The sequence below is a fragment of the Zootoca vivipara genome, chromosome 3 (genome assembly GCF_963506605.1).
Source record: "Zootoca vivipara chromosome 3, rZooViv1.1, whole genome shotgun sequence".
Lineage (NCBI taxonomy): Eukaryota > Metazoa > Chordata > Lepidosauria > Squamata > Lacertidae > Zootoca > Zootoca vivipara.
In genome coordinates, this window is record NC_083278.1 from 2,074,094 (window position 1) to 2,099,050 (window position 24,957).

Below are 24,957 nucleotides of genomic sequence, written 5' to 3' on the forward strand. Positions count from 1 at the left end.
GTCATCCTGACCAGCACTTCACCCAGTGACAGCACGAGCAGCGGGTCAGGAGAAGGGAATGAGGAAGGGAGCGGCATGGAGAGGGAGCTCCAAGACGCATCAGAGCCCCTGCACTGACCCAGCTGGCCAGAGGAGGAAGGACAGCGCACCAAGGTGTCGAAGCCTCTGCCACGCTCCAGCCAAAGGACGGGAGAAGGAATGCAGCCTCTTCCAGCGCCCACGTTGGGTCACACACCCAGATGTAGGGCAAGGGGGTGGCATTTGGGGGTTCCCAGACTATTATGCTGGCGCAAAAACAGACAAGTGCCACTTACGAATGTTACTTACAAACGGAGCTCCGTCCGCCATCTTGGATGTGGTTTAGATAGGATTTTTTCTACTTATGAATTTTTAGATAGGGTTGCTTCAACTTACGAATTTTTTCTCCCAATGCATTCCTATGGGATTCAACTTACAATTTTTTTTCAACTTACGAGTGTGCATTCGGAACGCATTAAATTCTTAAGTAGAGGTACCACTGTAGTATTAAGTCTGAAAGTGTATACTTGATTCTGACAAAACTAAGCCTCTTAGAGCAAAAGCTTTCAAGGGGGCTGAGTTTGGTGAGAATCAAGTATTCTCTTCCAGACTTAATGCTAAATATGTTACTTGTGATAAATGAACCACCATTAGGCCTGGGCGATGCCTTCACCTTGTGGTATATCATGGGTGGGACTTGCCTTTGCCTGACTCTGCTGCCAGTGCCTGGCGTGCCAAGGGACCTACAAGCTACATTGGCCCCGGCCCTGCAAGGCACTGGGGTGAAATTGACTCAGCTCCCTGGCTTTTTAGAGTCTTCTACCCATGTACTATCTGAAAACAAAGGGGTGCATTAGTTGTAAGATGAGTTTTTTGTGTGTGCTTTCCTACCCTGCTCACCTAGCAGTTCAAAAGCACGCCAAAAAGTGCAAGTAGATAAATAGGTACCGCTCCAGCGGGAAAGTAAATGCATGTGCTGCTCTGGTTTGCCAGAAGCGGCTTAGTCATGCTGGCAACATGACCCGGAAAAACTGTCTGCAGACAAACGTTGGCTCCCTTGGCCACTAAAGCGAGATGAGCGCCGCTACCTCAGAGTCGTTCGCGACTGGACTTAACTGTTAAGGGTCCTTTACCTTTACGGTTTACCCATATACTATCTGAAACCAAAGGGGCACATTGGTTGCCAGGCGTGAAATATATTGGCATTATTTTCAGCTCTCCTACCCCACTAATATATTTATGGGTAAATTCTGAACAGAAGCTGGATCCAGTAGAATTGATGCAAGCCTTAAAATTCAAATAAAGTTGAGAGCGGAAGTGGGGAACAGCTTCAGTCTTCCTTCTGCAGTTTCAAGGGCTTGGCCACTACTGTTGTAGATTGTAAGGTAGTATCTGTGGATCTTGCACACTTTCATAGCTCTATCTTCCTATGTAATCATGGAACTATCTCAAAATGAAACTCTCCTTCAGATAAGTCCATCAGGCAATTCTGTTTTGGGTTATAGAAAGAAGGTCACAGAGAAGCAATACACATTGGAAGAGCTGTGGCTATCACTTGCAAAGTATCATTCAATGGGGAATGCTAGCTTGCCATAGCCAATTGCAGTAAAATATTTCAATAGAATATATTAACACCAATTTATTTTTACAAAATATTCCTTTGCAACAGTTATTGAAATATGTTATTGAAATATTAAGAACTCACATTTAAAAATTAAGCAAAGTATAAAAACACAAAGACCTTCAGAGGTCCAAAAGAACTGTGAATCTGAGGGCTACTGCTGATGTAACATTTTTCCTCCACTGAAAAATGTCTAAAGAGGAATGCATGCTAAAGTGTTACAGGGGAAGGAACATCCATGTGGATTACACAAGATAACATGGGCGAGATTGTGAGATTCTGCTCATGAATCATGTCTGCAAAATACATGCAGGTTTTACATTCCAGTGTCACATTTTTTCATGTGTTAGTATTTTTTATCACAACAGAATTGGCTCACAGTGAAGACACTGGTGGTAATGCTTTTCTTACAGGTTTCTTGTAGAAGAGTAGCTTTTTTGTTATCTGGAACAAGTTCAGATTCTCAGAAACCCAAATAATTAAGGCAACAGGAACCAAGGAAGATGGACAGGTGGCTGTTCTGCATCAAGACCTCACCGCAGATGTCCAACTAGAACTTGTTGAGCGAATTTCCTCCACACGTGGCCTCATATCCCATGGAGCATCCACTCTCATTTTATGCCAGCTTAGGTTATCAGAGCGGAAATGATTATCTAGCTGGTCAAACTCATGAAGACGGAAGCGAGTTGCCAGTTGGTTCACCATTCTTCTGAGGGCAATGAATGCAATAACAACCTGGAAGACAAGGAAGACTACAAAGATGATATTCACTGCTCGCTCCAAGGGTTGGATTTTCAGACCTCCATTTAAAAGCAGGAAGAGAATTAAGGGCAGTTGTAAAAGGAGACTCAGGAGCCAAAAGCCGGCTAGTTCAGGAACCTATTAAAGGCAAAGAAATAAGGGGGGGGGGTTTGTATCAATATACTAACCTCATGGCAGCATCACGACTCAGTAGTAGAAAATTTATTGGTCAGACTTTCTAACACCTGTGTCCAAAGTGTGAAGACAGAGAAACTACCGTAAGAGCCAGAGATTTCATTAAGCAGCTTTTCAACTTCTGCAGAATTTCTACTTCTATTGTTGTTGCTGCAGCTTTCAAGAGAACCCTGCCAACGAAGTGACTTTTCACTCAGACCCAACCCCACCAGACTTTTTACTCAGACATCTCAGCCAGATGTCCTTTCGCTGAGAGGGGGAACAGACTACAAACAGGACTGGGGACAGTTGGGGGAAGCGAGGGAGTGGATGTAAATTTCTAGCTTGTGTCTCTTCAACAGGAAACATTGCCCTTTAGCTACCCTGAACAGCAACAGAGGACAAATTGTATTGCTCACATTCTCATCTGTCTCACCCTAGGGAACAGGGTCACAATTGCAGCAGCAGGTTCTGACCTTACAAACCCACTAGCACCCCAATCCTAAACATGTAGGGCATAATCCAATCAGAGGTGTACATAGGCTTCCTTGAGTCCTTGGCAAGGAGCTGTATTGCCCTCATCTCCGCCATCGCTATGTGCCTCGCCCAGCTGCCCAGAGCAGCGGAAGAGCAGCTTGGAGAGCGTGCAGAAGGACAGACAGGCTCCTAGCCAGTCAGAATAGAGAGCTGTGGCTTTTGTGCCCCCCTGGGCCAGAGCCCTTGGCGGGGCCCAACCTAACCAACCCCTAGGTACGCCCCTTAATCCAATACAGATTTAAACACAGAAGCAAATAGCATGGTGGGGCAGAGCTGCTTACCTGAGCTCCTGGTAGGGTGGGGAGGGTGTTGTGGTGGAAACACACTGGATTGAATTGGTCACTGCATTTGCAGTGTTCTGACCTTGCCACTGTCTTGCTGCTCTCAATAAGCAGCAGTACCTCACCTGCATGGAGGTCAAGTAAGTGCCTCTGACCCACTATGCCAGGCATCCCCAAACTGCGGCCCTCCAGATGTTTTGGCCTACAACTCCCATGATCCCTAGCTAACAGGACCAGTGGTCGGGGAAGATGGGAATTTGTTTTCCAAAACATCTGGAGGGCCGAAGTTTGGGGATGCCTGCACTATGCTATCTGCTATTGCTTAAACACCTGAAATCAACATACTTAAGTATCTTGTATGTAACATTTCCCCCCCCCAGTGGCTAGGAAAACACACTCTGCACATACCCAGGAGCATTTCTTTCCTTTCTTACTAATCCATGCAACTGCAAGGCTAAAACCTTAATCAGATTGAGCATTGGATAGAATTTTAGAATGTTGGAATTGCAGACAGCATGTTAGACTGATCCACCATGTGCTTCTGTGCTTGTTTATTCATAAGAAAATCTCACTGTATTTAATGGGATTATTCCTAGGTAAATGTGCATAGGAAAAGTGCAGCTCCAAAGTATTAACCTTATTATTTGTTAGACAGATACATGTCAGTTCCATTTCCTTCCAGATCCACATTATGTCCCATGTAGTTTTCTTTACATTTCATTCCAGAATGGCATTTACTAGTACTAGCACTATGTGTTTTTTTAATACCACATTTCTGTAGTGTATTTCAAGTATTCAAAGTGCTTCACATAGCTTTTTTTCAACTCTTACAACAGCCCTGTGTGGTCAATAGCATTACTCTATGTTGCTTTCCCTGATCCATTAAGACTAGACCTGTTTTATGTGATTGAATACATCAATACCAATTTTATTTTTTAATGTGCTTTTATATTATTGCTTATTGGTTTTACAGTATGTTGCATTTTTGTTTTAACATTGTTCACCACTTAAGAGACTTTTAAAATATTCTGTTTATTAACACTTTAAAAATATTTCAGAAGAGGGTAGAAACTTAGGCTAGAGAGCAGTGGTTTGTTGAGACTATCTAATGAGCACCTAACTATTAACCAGGGGCTTCATGGCTTTCACACTTTGTCTTGGCCACTGTGCTACAGAAGCTCTTCCATACAAGTGTCTACAAAAAAACCATGTATGAGTTTAACCAGCATGTCTGTGTGGTATCTTATCTCCAGGACTGAGTCCAGCTACTAAATTTGTTGGGGGGAGGCTGTAACCTAAGAAAGGTTATTCAATATTAATAATCTATTAGTCTGAGATAACTGCTACTGAATTCCTCATGGGTGTGAGGCAAACTTACCTTCTCCTGCAAATTCCCCATGTATCCTAGGTACAAGCGGATCATTTCAATCAGAGAGGTTAATATTATGACTGTCACCAAGATGAACTTGTAGTAGTCTGGTAAGACTGGATACTAGAATTGAGAAATGATGAAAAATTAAATACAGACATACCTCGTTTTGTTGCGCTTCACATTACTGCACTTCACACATATTGTGTTTTATACAAATTGAAGGTTTGTGGCAACCCTTAATCAAACAAGTCTACTGGTGCTATTTTTCCAACAGCATGTGCTCACTTTGTGTCTCTGTGTCACATTAATTAAGGTATGTTTATTGCTTTTTTAGATATACTACTATCGCACACTTACCAAACTCCAGTATAGTGTGAATGTAATTTTTACACTGGGAAACCAAAAACTTTGTGTGACTCACTTTATTGCAATATTTGCTTTATGGCAGTAGTCTGGAACTGAACCCACAATATCTCTGAGGTATGCCTGTACTACCATTGGCCAATTGACTGTCATATTCTCGGAATCCATACTGTACTGAGAATCTATGTCAGGCGTCCCCAAACTGCGGCCCTCCAGATGTTTTTTTTAAAAAAAATATTTTATTAATTTTCCAATTAAAACCAATTATATCACATTCAATATTTCAAATTATACACATATATATATCAATCAAACCGAATGTTATGCCAAATCATCTAAAGAATTTTTTATTTGGGTTCCCATGCTTCAAGAAATTGGGAATTCCTCGCCACTGTCCACTGCCGTCTTTTTTCTAAAGTTCAAATCGTCCTCCAAGTTCATAATAATCCAGATCTTCCCCTTACAGTCACATAGATGTTTTCCACTTTCATCCGATTGTTTCCCAGCTGCTGAGATAAATATCAAACAAAGTTTCACAGATGTTCTTTCTCCTGTGTGAGTTAATCAGTCCAGCCTCCCCATAAATCTTCTTAATGGAGCTCCCTGTTGCGTCGAAGCAGCACGAAGCAGCGCCATCTTAAAAAGCTCAAATCACTTTCGTTTCCTCTCATAGCCATGAAGATTTACGATCATTATAGAATTTACAGCTTTTCCAGGCAGGAGACCCAAACATCAAACCATAAACTCTTGGTAAATTAATGGATCTCCTTGCCCTATAGCTGAACTTAGCTTCAGGTCGCTGCTCCAATTTAAAGTGCGTCACAGCTCATAAATCCTCCGAACGCGTCCAGAACTCCTTCCGTCCGACTAGGGGGGGGCTTTTCTCATCGGCAACTCCACATCTTTAAAAAATATGCTCAGTAACAACAGTTATAAAGTTCAACTCACACAGTCTTTTGCTTCTCTTTCACTCCAAACAAGCCAGGACATCGCGTCCGGGAAGGTACGAGGCAACGGCCCTCCAGATGTTTTGGCCTACAACTCCCATGACCCCTAGCTAAGAGGACCAGTGGTCAGGGATGATGGGAACTGTAGTCCAAAACATCTGGAGGGCCGAAGTTTGGGGACGCCTGATCTATGTTTTTCCCAAGAAACTTGCCTGCTTATGTTATAAACCTGCCTGCAAGTGTCGCTTGACCACAGCCATCTCATTAGGTTACAGCAGGGGAGGGAGAGAAGGAATGGAGAGCCATCTCTGCTGAGAAGTCAGGCCCTTCCCTCTCATCAACTGCCAGCTGACTGGCAGCAGTCATTACACTTCAGACTTTTCCCTTCTATATGTTGAAGGCTACAACACCAGGCTGCAGCAGAGGTGGAGAGGAAAGGGGTGGAGGGTCACTCCATCAAGGCAGCTGAGACCATTAACTGTTTTCTCCTCATCTCCTTGAACTTTTCCACTCTGGCTGGTCATTAGAAGAACTTATAACTAGGAACCTATAACAGAGTTTGCTTATTTCATTCTCCTTATCTATGTTTCCTTTGTGTGATTGTTCTTTGGATTGTAAACATTAAGACTGCCTTGTTTGCACTGATATGCAAGCTGTTTTGGGAGCTTTTTTGGCTGAAGAGGGGGATACAAAATTCTTTAAATAAATACCACTCATAACATTCTCAATCTTATTACAGAAGTACAGCTATTACAAGGTATGTAGATGCACAATTACTATTCTCTCTCTTGCAGAGTGTGTACAGAACAATAGCAAATGCAATAGGATTATAAGAGTACCAATTGTCTTCTGAACTCACCTTCAGCTGCAGCATCACTATACTGCTGACCCACCAAAATGGGAAAAAGCAGAGGTTGAAATAGAGGGACATCTGCAAGGGCAAACTGGAGACGATTTCATTATCTGGAGAGACAGAGAGGAAAGAACCCACCAGCCACTTCAGACTTTTCCCTTCTATATGTTGAAGGCTACAACTTTATGCACAGTTGGTAAAGTGGTAAAGTGTGTGTGTTTTATTTTCAGTTGCAAATGAATTAGATATAATTCATATATCTAATATATATATTAGATATAAAGGGACACGGGTGGTGCTGTGGTCTAAACCACTGAGCCTCTTGGGCTTGCCGATCGGATCCCCGCGATGGGGTGAGCTCCTGTTGCTCAGTCCCAGCTCCTAGCAGTTCAAAAGCACACCAAAAAGTGCAAGTAGATAAATAGGTACCGCTCGGGCAGGAAGGTAAACGGCGTTTTCATGCGCTACTCTGGTTCGTCAGAAGCGGTTTAGTCATGCTGGCCACATGACCCAGAAGCTGTCTGCGGACAGACGCCAGCTCCCTCGGCCATCAAAGCGAGATGAGCACCACAACCCCAGAGTTGTTCACAACTGGACCTAACGGTCAGGGGTCCCTTTACCTTTTTAGAGAAAAAATAATAGCAGCAACAATAACAGCTGCAGGTTGGAGTACAGTGCCATCACAACAAGTGAAAATGTAACAAAAGCAATCCCAGTTAAGGTTCATTGGATGAATAGTCAGATCAAAGTGTCATTCCACAACGTCCCCCGTGTTGCTGGTGGATGGAAGCCATGCATATCCAATAAAAGGAGGCCATGTATAAAAGCTTGTTTATCTTTCTTGTTGTAGTAAGGCCATTAGTTTATCCATAAGTATAGAGTTCCATATCTACGACAGGCAAGCTTCAAAGAGATTTATATTGAGTCCTCCAATACCTGGCAATTATTAATGTGGCAGCAGTTAAATGAATAATAAGGTACCGGTATTTATTAGGCATTCTTTGGGCTTCTTAAGGAAAATAAGACAATAGTGCTTCTTTATAGAAACACGGCCATCACCCACCCACCCAAACGGTCTGGGGGGAGCCCCTGATCTTGCATTCACTGCAATCATCACTGCAATCATCACTGCAACTGCAACAGCCCAGGATACTGCACTGAATCCCCGCCATCCAGCACCTTTCCATCTCAACTCCTGGCAGCCGTCCACGTGACGGCGGCGGCGGCGCCATCTTTGTAGCTGGCCCATTGCGGCGCCCTCGCCCGTCACTCACCCGGAACGTTCTCGGCGGCGCTGTTCCCGGGTCCGGTCCGGTTGTTGTCCGTGAAGACGGTCCGGCTGAAGGAGCCCAGCCCCCTCCTTACGGGCTCCGGCAGCGACATAAGTGCACGCCGGCGGCCTCTGCTCGTTGCTACGGCAACTAGACGCCGCCCGGCGCTCCGTGCGCAGCTGCGCCGCCTCCTCTTAAGAGGCACCCAAAGAGGTGCGCGGTAAACGGAGATCCGCGCAACTCGGCACTTCAGGTTCATCCACGCATTGGCCCAACCAGGTTGTGAGGTACGGAGGAATCGTGGAGTAAAATAAAAGGCACGCTTGTAACGATGCGCACCTCCCCCTAAAAAAAGCATTTGTTTTGACAGGGGAGTGGGGAAAAGGTTTGGGGCTACTTGGTGGAGGGGAAGAAGGTACGTAACATGAGAAGGCTGTTTTGCTTTCATTTAGTCTCCCGTAGCAAGAATGTGCATTTTGCAAACGCGGTGCTCCTCCTCCAGCCTCTTCATTCCGAGCAATGCTGTGCAGCTGGCAGAATCTGAACCCACATCTCCCTCCCTCCACATGTGATTTTGCAAACGATTTTGGGTTGCAGCTCTGGGAAAGCCAACTCGGGCATCTGAAGGAAACAACAAACTATACCTGGGTTATTCTTCATTTCGCGGAAAACCCGAAACTGGATGTTGAAAACATGAATGGGACGTTTACTTGAATTCAGCGGTAAAGAGCGGGTTTTCCTGGGGGAAAGCGCGGGGGGGGGGGGCAAACGGAAGTGCCGAACAGCAGGGATATCTAATCAGTACTTCGAGAGAGAAGATCCGGAATTAAACTGCGACAAGTGGTATTGAAAAACAGTATGGTGCTGGGCTGGTGCTCTCCGTACACTGTTCTAGCCAGTGCTTTTTGTCTAAAAAATGTTTAGGAGTAGTACTGTACTCTCATTTTGACTCAAGAAAACCACCATTTTATAGTTGAAATCGGGGGGGGGGGATACAGTAAATGGACAAAAGTACAAAGCTTCACAATATGTTTAGGGGTCTGCATCCCCCCAGTTCCAGCCAGACATCCTGACTGTAATGAGGTCCGCAGTACATGCCACTCAGGGGCTCACCCAAGACAATTTGGCCTTAAGGCGGTGGCGGGGGGGGGGGTCGCTTGTGTTATAAAAAACCTTCCAGTGGAGGCAACCCCAGAAAATATCCAGGCCTGCCTGCTCCGCACCCACCCTGTGAGGAGGAAAAAGTGTGAGGGAATCAGGCACAGATAACACGAGGGATTGTTGCAGTCTCCCAGGTCTTAGTTCAACACTTTTACCACTACACCCTGCAGTCTTTGTGATTTTGACATGAGCTTTTAAGAGTGTGTGGGACAATAATCTTAACACTAATCCTGTACACACTTTACAGGGAGTAAGTCCCACTGCACACTGGTGTTTACCTTTGAGTAGAGATGTATGAGACTGCACCATTCATTACTCAATAAAGTCAACTGTTTTTATTTCTCTTCATGCGTACACTTTGTAAGTACTGTAAAACAAAAGCCACTGAAAGGCTACCATGGTTTTAAATCAGAGGTACTGTAATCTTTATGTATCTGCAATGGTTCAGCTAAGCTGCCTGGTAGGTGCTGGCCAAACTCCTGTGGATTTTTTTGGCAACAACACAGAGCCATAAACTATATGCAGTATGCACTATAGTCAAGATCAAGTGTCAGCAGGTCTTAAGTGAACAAAGGTTCACTTAAGCTAAGCATAGCCAAGCCTGCGGTTTAGTGTCCTACCAGAATCACTGTTATGAGGCTACTTGATTTGCCTTTCTGGAGATGGCCAGCCCTATTACTGGACAAATCACAATTTTTTTCATAGTGTTCTGAACTTCCCTTACAATAAAAAGAACAGAAGGTGAGAGCTGAAGTTGGAGAGAGGAGCTGAAAAGCTTGTCCAGACCTACAGGTACTTGTCATAGAATGATAGAACTGTACAGTTGGAAGGGACCCTGAGAGTCATCTAGTGCAATGCAGGGATCTCAACTAAAGCATCCATGACAGATGGCCATCCAACCTCTGCTTAAAAACCTCTAAGCAAAGAAAGTCCACAACCTCCTGAGGGCGACTGTTGAACAGCTGTTACCGTCTTACTGTCCTAGCCTCTGGAGCAGGAGAAAACAAACTTGCTCCCTCTTCCATGTGACACCCCTTGGGATAGTTGAAGATGGCTCTCGTATCTCCTCTCCGTATCCTCTTTTGTAGGCAAAATGTACTAAACTCCCTCAACCTCATATGGCTTGGTATCCAGATCATCTCTTCTGCATACGTTCCAGCTTGTCAATATTCTTCTTAAATTGTGACACCTAGAACTGACCACAGTTGTCTGACCAAGGCAGAATACAGTGATACTATGACTTCTGTGTGTAGAAGGCTCTTTATTTGTATGTCATCAAGATATACAGCCCAGTCTAGTGTGAGAATCTGATCAGATATTGTATTGAATATACATTGTAAGCAACGTAAAACATTAGCAGGATTGTTATAAACTTGTGCAGTAAAGATAATTACAGTAAATGGGAATATAATGGGAAGTTAATAATTAGATACAAATTGGTTACGCCAGGCATCCCCAAAGTTTGGCCCTCCAGATGTTTTGGACTACAATTCCCATCTTCCCCAAACCAGTGGTCCTGTTAGCTAGGGATCATGGGAGTTGTAGGCCAAAACATCTGGAGGGCCACATTTTGGGGATGCCTGGGTTACGCAGTAGGAAAAAGATACAAAATAAGGAACTGCAGAAAGGAGGGGAGGGAAGTTGAAGAAAATGTGGATTGATTATGTAAAGATTGGTTTTTCTCTCTGTCAAAATACATGTATGGGGAAATGGGGGGGGATTAAGGCAGAATACAGCAGTACTATTAATTCCATGTGTAGCTGGCTCAGGATTTGTGTATCATGAAGATATACTGCCCAGTCCAGTGTGAGAATCTGATCAGAGAGACAGTAAATTGTGATATGTCTCAAATTTCATATCTTAAAAGAATGGATAAATGAATGTATTAGAAGAGGCTTCTACAATGTGGCATAAAAATAATGGTTCATTTTGTTAAGCAGAATGCTAACTATGGAGGAACACTGGAAAGCAAAAATCTTAGATGTTAAAAAGATGTGGGGGGAGAAATCTCCGCACCTGTTGAAATCCCCTCTTCTACCAAAATGTTCAGGTAGGGAAGCCATATCTTCCCAAACCTCTTGCCTCCATAGTTACCAAAGTCTGACAGACATAGCCAACCAACAATTATCATTGTTGTTCTAATGCTTGTAGTTAAAAATAAAAATAAGATGGCGCAATTAGCTTAACATCATACTCCCAGAATAATGTTAGGGAAGTTTTGCTAGGGAAGAATAATGTTAGGGAATGTTGGCTTACCGGACCCCTTGATAGCATAATCCTTAAAGCACTTTGCCCATGCTAAGAACTTGTGAAGAGAATGGGCGTAATGCCAGCACCGTGTTTTGAAGATCAGTTTGTTAGACAATCTTCTATTTATGTCACTAACACTTTAACACCCACTGAATGTTTTGTCTGGCTCAGAAGAATTAGTACTACTGATTTAGAGCCCCTGTGTGTGCTCTGATTTGTTACACATAATAGCTAAGTGTCACACAACACATGCTACTTATCATGGTGTTGGCAAGCTGAAGTTCTTAGTGAGCTCAATATTATTGATGGGTGGGAGCTTGTGCATAAGTGTATTTATTTCACTGTTACTATCTAGTTAATACAAGCTTCAAATGTAGCTCTGTTATAACTGTCCATCTAGAATCCCTCTTAAGCAGTTGATTATGTGCGTGCAGAATTTTTGATTTGCTGTGATTTTTTAGAAGGCTTTTAAAAACCACACTGAAAACCCCCACAAGGGTTTGCTGAGAGTTAACAATTTATGGTTGTTGAAAAATGCTTTCCATACTCAAAACAAAGAGCCATATCAGTGTAAAGCATTATTATTATAATAGTTATTATTATAATTCTAGGTCCATGCTGCTTCACAGGGATGAAAGATGCATAAGGCATTTTGACTGGAATTCAGAAGCAGCTCTCCTAGTGTTCCAGCTTTTCCTATGTTATGAATTATGCAGAATGCATTTTGGAAGCTAAGAGTTGAAGTATTGCATTTAACTGTCATTGTGTTGAGATTGCCTGGCAATATACATGGCTTTTAAAAGCCTGACTCCGAAATGACAAAACTGTGTATGATTAAAAACCATGAAACTGCAGGTGAAGCAGCACTGAATGACTCTTAGGGACAAAAAAGATATGCAATGCTAAATATGTCATTACCAAGCACATCAAAGTTTTAAACATTAAATAGCAGGTGCAAAGGCTTATTTTCCTCAGAACCGCAAAGAAGGGAATTGGCTTCCATGAACCTGATCCTAACCAATAGGGAAGAATTGGTTGATGAGGTGAAGTGGATGTTGGAAAGAAATTCCTACTCCCTCGTAAAAAGGTAAAGGACCCCTGGACGGTTAAGGCCAAGGCAACCAGCGTTTGTCCACAGCCAGCTTTCCAGGTCATGGGGCTAGCATGACTAAACCACTTCTGGCACAACAGGGCACCGTGACAGAAACCAGAGCGCACGGAAGCACTGTTTACCTTCAACAAGTCTCCATCCGTTGGCAGTAAAACAAACAAACAAAGGTTCCAAACAACTTAAAAAGAAAGGTACAGTACTTGTTTTCCTTAGGAAAAGGATCATGTAAAGATGCAGGCTGTAAAATCTTCCTTTTGGAGAGATTCAGTTCATTTGGTTTTTCTTGAAGCTGGGAGCCATTGGCTGTATGGGTCATTCGCTTTTTCCATGAAGCACAGAGAGAAAAAGACTTAGCGTGGTGGAGCAGAGCCTGTTGAGAGCCTGCTAAGCCACAGCCACATGTAAACTGAGTAGTGGGAATGTTGGGTTTCATGATGAGAAAGAAAACCCAAACGTAGTCAGACGTGCTCCATGGGTTACTGGAAAGCTGCAACTTTCAAAAAATATGGCTTTGACAACTTAAATTTGTCTAACTCTGTGTTGGATTATGGCAAGTATCTTCTTCTTTTTCTTTGACAATCACTTGTAGCCGAGTAAGATTGTCTTCCATGAACACGGTCTTAACAGTGAGTCCATAAGTGACTGGAGAACCTCCTCCTCTATGGCAAGTATACTTACCCTTCTGAAGCCTGTGCTTTACAGGCATGAATAAAGTATTCAGTCATTGTTTCAATTCACCTACTATGTGCATAAGCCCACCTGTGTATAACTTTAGGTTATTACCTGGGCGCCCATCTAGGCCATCATTCAGTGGTGTCCTAACATTAGAAGCAAATGGGCCAACTTGGACCAAAGACTACCTGACATAAAGGTAAAGGTAAAGGGCCCCCTAACCATTAGGTCCAGTTGCGGACGACTCTGGGGTTGCGGTGCTCATCTCGCGTTATTGGCCGAGGGGGCCAGCGTACAGCTTCCGGGTAATGTGGCCAGCATGACTAAGCCACTTCTGGTGAACCAGAGCAGCGCACGGAAACGCTGTTTACCTTCCCGCTTGGAGCGGTACCTATTTATCTACTTGCACTTTGACGTGCTTTTGAACTGCTAGGTTGGCAGGAGCTGGGACCGAGCAACGGGAGCTCATCCCGTTGCGGGGATTCGAACTGCCAACCTTCTGATCGGCAAGCCCTAGGCTCTGTGGTTTAACCCACAGCGCCACCCGCGTCCCCATACTACATAACATATGTAGACTTAAACTTGTGGACAGGCACAACACGAGTAGGAGCTATACATGTGTTCCATGCTATTCTAAAAATGAGCTCCGAGATCATTAATGAGAAAGCAATTGGTATAACTAGTGCAATGCTGCAATTTATTTTTATTGACCATGGAAACTCAGAAGCAGCATATCAATTGCAATTCTTGCACATGGTGAATTTGAGGAAAATCTCTTTCCTTTCTGACAGTGTGGAGTTAGCACTGTTTCTGGATTCCCTCACCCCTCCACTAGAACAGTTGACAGCTTATTGAGTTTCAAAAGTCTCTCTCCTACTCTTTGACCTTACGGCAGGATCTTGGCTGCCTTCATGACCTATTGAATGCTCAGATCCAGGACTTTCTTTATAGCATTTCTTTGGCCTACTAACTGTTACAGACCACAGCAGGAATCTAATGAGGAACACATACCAAATTCTTGGACAGAATGACCCATACCAAAAGGAAAAATGCTGTTAATATTTTTCTATATAACATCCAGATTGGGGGAAGGAGCAGGGAGGTTAGTGTGGTTTATTTCTTTTCTTTAAGCAGAAAAAAACCTATGGGAGGCAGCAGTTAGGAGAAAGTGGTTTCTGCAGCCACAGCGATGTGCTTCTCCAGTGGTTTGACTTCACCCTCAAAGAAACACCAAGAAGAAGACATCAAGGGATGTTTGTATGTAGATGGATTCTGATATTTTGTTCACAATTCCAATAACTTTATAATTGGCAGTTTAAACACCAACAAAGGAAGAGCAAAACCAAATAGAAGAATTAGGAAACCTTCCCAACATAAAAGAAATACCTCATTTCCATTTTCTCTTCTCATCCCCTACCCAAGTTTACTACTGCAGGGTACTTGCCAATCACTGAGAAAGTTTAAACCCAAATGGAATAGCACTTTATATTGTCAAGTTTCCAGTCACTGACTATGGGTGAACTGGGGCTCTCAGTGATACTACTATACACAACATCACGGAATGAACCTGTGGCTCTCCAGATGTTGGAAGAAAGCATGGCTCCTAGAGGAATAAGTTATAAATAGGATGATCCTAGGGTTGCCAAATCTCCAGCACCCCAAAGCCAGGACTCAAGGGGTGGCATGTAGAGATGCCATGGGTGGAGCCTCTTGATGTTATGGGGCTGCCAGCTCTCAAGACAATTAAGAACAAAAGCCTCGTTTCTTAACTTAAGGAATATTAGGAGATAAGAGAACATGATTGGCTGCAACATTGTCAATTAAATGAGGTTTTCAAAGAAGACAACAAGTCTTCCATTCTAATTTATTGTTAGAATGGGAGACTAAAGATTAAGAGGTCAAATCTGTAATGATCAAATGGGCACAAGATATAGGACATAATATACAAATGGAAGACTGGGAAAAACTATGGAAAGTTAATTTAAAAATTACTGGTTGTATATTCTTAAGAGAGAATTATTAGAAAATGATGTATCATTGGTATATTACACCTGCAAAAATGGCAAAAATGTATAAAACAAGCGCCAGTAAATGTTGGAAATGTAAAGAAAAGGAAGGTACGTTCTTTCATATGTGGTGAAACTGTAAAATAATTAAAAACTACTGGGAAATGATCTATAATGAAATGAAAATAATGTTTAAGATAACTTTTGTTAAGAGACCAGATGCTTTCTTACTAGGTATTTAAGGTCAAGATTTGCCAAAAGACAAGAAGAAATAATTTACGTATGCCACAACAGCGGCTAGGATTCTGCTAGCTAGCCCAAAGATGGAAAACTGATGAAATACCAACAAAAGAACAATGGCAAGAAAAACTGATGGAATACGCTGAAATGACCAAGTTAACTGAAAGACTTAAAGACAAGGACAATAGAGACTTTTAAAAAGACTGGGAACAATGTAAGGAAATGAATTCACTTGCAGGGTTTGACTAACACAACTAACAAAACTTATATAGAAAATATAAAGATGAGGTCAAAATGTTAAGAATACAATAATAATGTTTATTTTTATTTTTATTAAGGGATAAGATAACAAGCAGGAGTAATGAATGTATTATAAATCAGAAGGGGAAGTTGGGGGAAGTCGAGGAGGGGGGAACTGGGAAGTTATTTTGTGATTATGTTGTCAGCAGTGATTATGTAAAAAATTTGTAAAACCCAATAAATAAATATACATACATACATACATACATACATTTAAAGCCTCATTTCTTAAAAGTCTGCCTATCCCTGTTCCCCAACCTGTGGGTTACGACCTGTAAGTGGGTCATGGGCTTTCTTACATAAACCCAACATAATTGTTACTTTTAATCCTTAACTCAGGGGTTCCCAACAAAATTTTCTCGAGGACCCCTCATTGAGCCGCTATTGTGACAAGGACCCCCATTAATTCCCAATCCTAAAATTAAAAAGTGAGAGCCAAATTAAGAGTCTTTTTATATTTTATATTTATACGTTTTTTACAGTTACAACAGAGTACTCCATCAGTATACAGTTAGTTTTAATTTTCAGTTCTTAATGAGATGAACCACTTTTTAACCAACGGTCCATTTTTAACTACGCGAACTGTAGCTTCCACGAAAAACAACGCTTTGTTTACAAACACTACTGTTTTGCAAAGAGGCAGCACGCGCCAGGGAGGAGGGAGGGGAATGGAGAAGACAGGGTACCTGCGCAGTAGCGCACAAATGAAGCTGACGCGTGCAAAGCATCTTGGGGAGGTGAGCGTTAGTAGAATGCGCGCGCTGCCTCTTTGCAAAACAGTAGTGTTTGTAAAGCGCCACCTAACGGCATACAGCAGAACTACTGCCTCTATCTAATTCTAGTTTTGCGCTAGACTCTGCTCATGCAGGAAGCGGCCAAAACAAAAAATCTGTTATCATACAAAATATATTTAATATATTTTTTATTCTAATAGCATCTTGAGGACCCCTCTGGCATAGCTCGCGGACCCCTGGGGGTCCCCGGACCACCTGTTGGGAACCACTGCCTTAACTGGTATAATGAATACTTCTTGAAACTTTTTATTTTGTTGGAATCAAACACCAGAATGGCTGGAGTCTTAGATTTTAACAGCTCTCTGGAGGCTAGCAGTGCCTGGGCCTCAGAGGGACTCAGTGTATGAGTATCTTGTGAGGTTTGCCAGCAGCATTAGTTAACAGTTCAGCCAAGGCTGATTTAATGCTTGCTTAGTCAGAAATTTGTCCACTACTTTTCTGCTAAAGAAAACAGACCTTCCAAATATTTACCTCTGAGGACCCTATCACATGACAGTTCAATGAATAGATTTGGGATGCCTGTATTGTGGAAGCAAAACCTATGCAAAGAATAATGTGTTTTGGAATAATTGCCATACACCTAAATGGTGCATGACTAGACATGGTGGAAAGAGTCTGTCTGCACCATCTATAGGTTGATGGCTGTGTGTTGCCATTCAATCCTCAAACTCATAAATCAAACCAAGTGTCTGCCTCCAGCATTGGTTTAGCAGCACCTCTGACATTAATTTGTAAGGCGGGGGGAGGAGTATTCTTAAAACTCAGGAAGGGAAAGGTCTGGAATGTAGTGTGGAATGTGGTGTCAACAGATCAAATCTTTGAAAATAAAATGTATTTTCTGGGTCTCAGGGATAGCTACAGAGTAGTTCAACACCCAGTACAATAACCCCACCCAATGACTGAGAAAGTGCATTAGAAAACCCATAGAAAAGATAAAAGCATAATGACTTTCCAGTGAGAACATCTGCTGCTGCTACTACTATTGTTACTGTACACATATAATTTTCTTTTTCTCTAAGAGTTGTAACTAGGCCAAATTCACTCAAAATGTTTCCACCATTTTTAAAGCAATCATAGCACTGAATCCATTAGTACAGCAGGCATTTCCACTACTGGCACAACCCTAGCAGAGACAGTAAATTAACAATTTTGCACTCTATGTATCCTTAAAGTGCAGTCGTACCTTGGTTCTTGAACGTAATCCGTTCTGGAATCCATTCGATTCCCGAAACTGTTCGAAAACCAAGGGGCAGCTTCCGATTGGCTGCAGGAGCTTCCTGGACTCAAGCAGAAGACACGTCGGATGTTTGGCTTCCGAAAAACATTCGAAAACCGGAACACTTACTTCTGGGTTTTTGGCGTTTGGGAGCCAAAATGTACGAGTATCACAGTGTTTGAGAACCAAGGTATGACTGTATATGAAGTCAGTGGCAGAGCTAGCTGGTTGGGCACCCAGAGTGGCAAACATGCCGTGCACCTGGGGGTGGGGCGATCCGCCTGGGGGACGATTGGTGAAGCAGTGATCCGCCCAGGGGGAATTTTGTCACCCCCCTCAGGGATAATACCTGGGGTGGACCACCCCCACCGCCCCCCTTCCTACACCCCTGTATGAAGTTCTGTCTGCATGACCGGCTTTCTTGCAAGTTCCTGTTATGTGCAGAGAAAAGTGTGTGTGATATCACCATTATCTGTGTGTGGGAATTCATGTGATGCTAAGTCCATATTCCAGAACAATTCAGCACATTTGTAGCCCTCATACAACACAGCTCAGGGAACAGGGGTGGATATACTATGAAACTATTAAAGCTTAAGCTTCAGGGTCCCTAATCCTGGAGGAGCCCCGGAAGCAACTTTAGTCCACATTTACTTAAAATCTTTGGTCTAGTAGGTGCAATTTGAGTCACACAACTCAAGTTGATTAATCTCTGGTTGTATGTATTTCAACAATCCCAAAGTTTGAGAATCAACAGCACTGATGTTGTAAAGGTTGTTGTAAGCAACCTCACTGAAGAAGGTAACAGTGGTTACCCAGACCTTGTTGCTGGTTGTGAAGGGCCTCCCATAACAGTTCAAGTTTCAGGGCCCCCAAAATGTATTCCCACCACTGTAACAACCCTAGCAGAGACAGTAAAGTAGACGAAACTCCAGTTTTAGAGGAGTCAGGGGTGCCAACTTGAATAAAATCGGGGGGGGGGAGGTAAGCCTCACCCCGCAGAACTGATCACATGACAGGGCGCATCCGCCAACTTGGGGGGGGGGCTTCCCCCTCAAGTATTTTATTAGGGAGGCAGAAGGGACCTCAGCCCCTAGGGGGTGGCTCCTATGAGAGGAGCAGTAAGAAAACCTCATGTGTCCACACACACAGAGAGAGAGATCCACACAATGCAGATCTTGCAAGTGGGAGACTCAGCTTAGATTTTTAAAAAGCTAGTTTAGCCTTAAAAAAAACAAGCTCAGTTTTTCTACCTAGGTTAAAAGGGTTAGGCTATTTTTGTAGGTGAGAAAAGACTGAACTGAAAGTTTGAGCATTCAGTTCATCTTAAATCCTTAAATCTAGTTTAGCTCATCAAAGCTGGTAACTTGCACTTTCAATAGTGGGCTGTCATCAGTTAAAAAGCAAACTTTTTTCCTATTATTTAAAAAGTTTTTTAACAGGACTCTGAGGAAAACAGACCTTTTCCACAAGGAGTTAATACACAGCCCAGGAGACTTAACTGATACAAGCCCATCCCACTTTTCAAATTACAGTGGTACCTCCATTTATGAACTTAATTTGTTCCGGAAGCCAGTTCTTACACTGAAAATGTTCTTAAACCGAGGCGCGCTTTTCCCAATGAGGCTTCCAGCCACCGGTGCCCTTCCACTGGTCGGCTTCCATTCGTCTTCCAGGGCAAAGTTCGCTAGCTGGAACACCTACTTCCGGTTTTGCGGAGTGCGTTGCCCAAATAGTTCGTTAACAGGACTGTTCTTAGACTGAGGTACGGCTGTATTACTCTCCGGTGCTTTCTTTTCCTTCTTTCTTTTTAGAAAACAAGGTGTTGGTGCTCGCCATGAAATGGTTACAGTGTCACACTTTTAACATGGGTGGGGAAGGTGCCAGTATTGTCTGCCTTTGAGTACCCCCAGGGGAAAAAAACACTGCTACTCTCAGGAATTTGAGCCACACATCCTGACCTAACCTGCTCCATGAGCTGCAGGGAGCCTCAGCTCACTTCTGCCAGTTCCATGCCTAGAAAGCATGGGTCTGAGAGGTTTTCTGCTTGTCCCACCGCTTTCCCCAGGGAACCTGCTTTACTGCTTACTCAGAGCAAACGTCAGTCCATGGAAAGCCCCACTGATGTTTGCTCCGATTCAGCAGTAAAGAGCAGGTTTCCCAAGTGGAAGTGTGGATGAGCCCTAAGTGTCTCTGTCCCGGCTGACAATGCGTCAAGGTGAGTTAAGCAACTGAGTGGGCTCTGCTTTCTACATTTACTGTACAGTATATGCTTGTCAAGTTCCTCCAGGCTACTGTTGCAGTTTGTATGCTTGCAAATCACCATACTTGTACTCTTTTGTTTTCTGACTGTCTGAAATCATTCCAGAGCTCCAACTGGAATGTATTATTAAATACTCTTCTTCTCACAGCAAAACCACAAGAAAAGAATATTGAGTTGTCTAATTCAATGCCAATATATCTGTGAGCCTCAGCCAGGCTGTCTGAGTGAATTGGAATGATTTTTTCCACTTCTAATTTATCATCCAAAGCAGAAAGTCAAGGATCTTGCTGTGGGTGGAATGCATGAGTCTCACTTTGGGCATTAATTACATCAGAAACAGGAAACAGGAAGCATAACTCACACTCTGCAATCCAGTAACGAATGAAATGTGAAATATGGCATTGGCATGGCAGACTAAGAAGCCCTCTGCTTCTTTTTTAACTTAGTGCATGCACCCCTGATATGACACAAATGCTATGTCCAGACAGGGGCACTGTCTTGCAGATGTGTTGCTCAGAATTCATGAGGATCCTCCCATTTTTTTTCACTCAATATATTGATTGCTATTTGACATTTTGCTACCCACACAAAAAAATGCAGAGCTGTCAGAAAATATCCTGCATATGGGACTCTATCTTCTTTCCATCTCTGGGCTGGTAACATCCAAGCAGCAGTGGCTGTGTACATAAATAGTATTTTCTGATCCGTTGGTATTTCGGCACCTAGAATTCCTAGAAGAAAAGCTTTGGGGTTTTGGTGGTGTTGTTTTTTTGAAAAAGCTATTTTAAACTTTTTTTCAGTTTATTATATATCTCCCAGAATTCTTTGCAAGTCCACCACATATGATAAAATATTACATTTCCAGCATGTATTTGACCTTGTTTTATACATTTTACCTAATTTACTAGGAGTTAAGTACCAATGATACATCATTTTCATCTAATTTTCTTTCAAAGTATAACATGCTGTAAACTTCAAGTCCCAGTTCCATAACTCCTCCCATGCTGTAAGTTGTATATTATATCCAAAGTCCTTCGCCCAGTGTATCATAACTGATTTAACCTGTTCATCATTTGTATGCCATTCTAATCAGGGCCGGCTCTAGGTAGAGTCCCGGTGGCGCAGGGCGCCAGGGTGCGGGGCGAAGCCATGCTGCGCCCTGCGAGGGCGGGGGTGCCGGAGCGATCTCCGCCCCTCAGCGCCAGGGCACGCGACCTGCTCGAGACAGCCCTGATTCTAATATTAGTTTATACGTTTTATAGAGCAATTTAGTTTTGTTTTTAACAGCTCTTTTTCAAATGTCATTCATCAGATTTCATCAAACAAGCCTTTCTTTTTATCCATCTTAAATATATCATTAAGCTGATGGTATTGTAACCAATCAGTTAATAAAATAAAAAAATTCCTGCGGTAGCACCTTAAAGACCAACTAAGTTTTTATTTTGGTATGAGCTTTCTTATCTCATTATACAGCTTTCCTTAGCACCTTAGCCCTTGCTCCCCCCCCCCCCGCAAGACCAATTGCAGTCATTAACAGTCGTTAACAGTCATCAACAGGTTTACCACTCCTATCAGCCCATCACCCATTCCCATCACCCCCACCCCCCACCCTCTGAATATACATAAGGGTCTGGTGGCTTCTGTTTCACTGTATCTGATGAAGTGTGCATGCACACGAAAGCTCATACCAAAATAAAAACTTAGTTGGTCTTTAAGGTGCTACTGAAGGAATTTTTTTATTTTGTTTCGACTCAGACCAACACGGCTACCTACCTGTAATCAGTTAATAGTTCTCTTATATCCTCAAACCTCTTCGATTTTAGTTGATGTTCTACTTCCATTAATAATTCTTTATAAGTTGCTCAGTCATTTCTCATATTTAATTTTTTTAGAGATATTGCTTCCAGTGGGGAAAGCCACTGTGGTGTTTGTTATTCTATTTTTTTAAAAAATATATATTTCCCCCATACTTCATAAACCATTTTCCTTATTACATGGTTTAGGAAAGCTCTATGTACTTTAACCTTCTTGTACCACAAATATGCATGGCAACCATATCTGTTATAATGACCTTCAAGATCTAAAACATCAGAGTTTTTTTAGTGATATCCATTCCTTTAACCAGCATAGACAGGATTCTTCATAATATAGTCTTAAATACGGCAGGGAGAATCCACCTCTATCTTTAGAGTCTATCAGCAATTTATATTCTATTCTTGGCTTCTTCCCCTGCCAGATAAATGTGGTAGTATATTTTTGCCATTCTCTGAAGTGTCTTGCATTGCTGACCAAGGGTAGCATCTCCCCTCTTCTCACACATATGGGCATTCACATCATTTTTTCCAGGAGCATTTTTTTCTGAAGGATGGAAGCAAAACCTTGAAAAGATGGAACAGGCCAATTTCTTAGCAAAAAATAGGGGGGGGGGTTGTGTCTGTATCTTTTGCCTCTTATCACAGTTTCCAAAAATATATTTTATTTTAAATGAAAGCTGGAAATCTGGGGATTATGCTTCACTTTGCGGCACCAAACAAGGCATTTGGAGGCACCATGGGACTTTTGGGGGCCAGGTGGGTGGTCCCTGGTTTAAACAATACAATCACTGTGTCTTCAGGGTTTGTTTGTTTTTATTTCTCCACCTTGCATTTTCTTGCAAAGAAATTGTTTGTTTTTAGCAACACTTGACTAGGATTAATTATAAATATTTGTATTGTATTAAGTTGTAAACATTGCACAAATAACCCTTCCCCCCCCCCCTCAGCTTCAGCTGGACCTGCAAATAGCCCCTGTCCCAATGCATTGTACCAGTCAGCTGTTTGGCAAAGAGGCAGAAGTGTGAATGGAACTAAATTCAGTTTCCTACTGGATTTCATTGCAAGCAGCTGATCAGTGTGAATATGACCTGACTGTGGTGGTTGTGTATATGCAATTCTGGCTGGTGGACCAGACAAGAGAACATAAAACCTGTTGCCATGTGTTCCTCATCCAGTTTGAATAATGTGTGACTATGGACCCTAACTGGAACAGTGCAGGCAAAAGTCAAGGTTGAACACATTTACTCTGAGGGACGCTGCAAACACAGCAGGAGCTCTAGTTTAGGATTTAATTGGGGCCTTTTTGCAGTTTACTGCAATCTTACAAACATGCTTCATTAAAAACCCTGAAGAATAAAGTAATCACTGCCCACACTTCCTGTTCAGCGCCCTGAAACCTGGCAACTTTTGCATGCTGTTATACAAATATTTTCTCACAGGCTGTACAACATGGAAGCTTGTACTGTCTTAAAATTTATCTGAAAAGGTACTATCTGATCCAGTCTTTAAATAACTGTTCCCTAAGACTAGCATGGGACGCGGATGGCACTGTGGGTTAAACCACAGAGCCTAGGGCTTGCCGATCAGAAGGTCGGTGGTTTGAATCCCTGCGATGGGGTGAGCTCCCGTTGCTCCTGCCAACCTAGCAGTTTGAAAGCAAATCAAAAGTGCAAGTAGAAAAATAGGTACCGCTCCAGCGGGAAGGTAAACGGCGTTTCCATGCACTGCTCTGGTTCACTAGAAGTGGCTTAGTCATGCTGGCCACATGACCCGGAAAAACTGTCTGCGGACAAACATCAGCACCCTCGGCCAACAACGCGAGATGAGCGCCGCAACCCCAGAGTCGGTCATGACTGCACCTAATGGTCAGGGGTCCCTTTACCTTTACCTTTACCTTTACCTTTATGACTAGCATAGGATTCACCCAGTTTATATATATTATTTATTATATATATATATATAAATAATAAAGTGACTTTTGTCCAATCTGCAATACGAAGTGCACTTTTATATGATTAGCAAACTCATTCACTGACTGCTAATCATTTTTCATAAACGAAAGAGCACTACTCATGCATGAGAGGGAAGCATAGATCAGCGTTTCTCAACCGGTGTTCCGCGGCACACTACTGTGCCGCGAGACACTGGCTGCTGTGCCGCGACGAGAAGGGCGATTTGCATTGTCACGTCGCTGACCCGCCGGAAAGGACAATGCAAATCGCCCTTATCGTCTGCCCGCCTGGGGTCTGTGCGTGCCGTAATTTAAAAGAAACAACAGCAAGAGCTCAAGAATTTGAAAATTCCCGTGACGGCTGTGATTTGTTCTCGCGAGAGGTCAGCCTTCCCCCTCCCTCCTCCCACACCCCCCCCCCCCGCTCGCTTCCAGCCTGCCGGTGAGTGATTGCGGGTGGGGGGGAGGAAGAGGACGACGACGGAGAGGCTGCTGCTGCTGCGCAGACAGACACCGAGCGAGAGCGCACACGGCGACCAGCGACTGAGCAGGCCCGGCGCAGAGAGCCCGCCCGAGGAGGTGCGCACGTTCGCCGGCCTTCCCCAACCGCTGCGGCGGGTGCGACAGAGGGAGAGAGATGTCGCCTTTCTGACGGGAGGCTGAGTGGCGCGGCGGCGGAGGCGGCGACACCCGCCTGAGCAGCAGGTACCGCTTGCGAAGAAGGAGGCCGGCGAGTGGCTAGGCGGGAGGAGCGAGCGAGCGAGGGCGGGTAGGCAGGCGGGCGGCGGACCAGGCTTGTAGGCCCGGTTTTGGGCCGGGCGGCCTGAGGCGAGCCACCCCCAGGCTGCTTATGACGTGTCCCCGCTCGCTCCGCAGGCTCTGCGCCTGGTGGGTCCGCCTGGCTACCGCGCAGCAGTTCTTCAGTGGCATGCTTTACGCGTCTCCCCTCCAAACTAAACTAAATATAGGGCGGCACAGAGTTGGTGTGCCGCGGGATTTTTTTT

At 43.5% G+C, this 24,957-nt stretch overlaps 1 protein-coding gene across 1 annotated transcript; it reads right to left on the bottom strand.

Moving 5' to 3' along the window:
• Positions 1–1,111: 1,111 nt before the first annotated feature.
• Positions 1,112–8,377, bottom strand: TMEM17 (transmembrane protein 17). The gene is made up of 4 exons (XM_035110443.2): positions 8,182–8,377; positions 6,914–7,017; positions 4,751–4,864; positions 1,112–2,518 (listed from the first exon to the last, which is right to left on the bottom strand). Exons 1-4 carry the CDS (start codon positions 8,288–8,290, stop codon positions 2,165–2,167), a joined length of 681 nt encoding a protein of 226 aa, XP_034966334.1. The 5' UTR covers positions 8,291–8,377; the 3' UTR covers positions 1,112–2,164.
• Positions 8,378–24,957: the final 16,580 nt, after the last annotated feature.

What these genes read in the sequence shown, in the direction of transcription:
- TMEM17 (XM_035110443.2), bottom strand. Translation starts at nt 8,290, where the DNA reads ATGTCGCTGCCGGAGCCCGTAAGGAGGGGGCTGGGCTCCTTCAGCCGG. An exon ending in CGCCGCCGAGAACGTTCCGG is followed by an intron (nt 7,018 to 8,181) that starts GTGAGTGACGGG and finishes CTGTCTCTCCAG; the next exon opens with ATAATGAAATCGTCTCCAGT. An exon ending in TGGGGAATTTGCAGGAGAAG is followed by an intron (nt 2,519 to 4,750) that starts GTAAGTTTGCCT and finishes TGCCTTTAATAG; the next exon opens with GTTCCTGAACTAGCCGGCTT.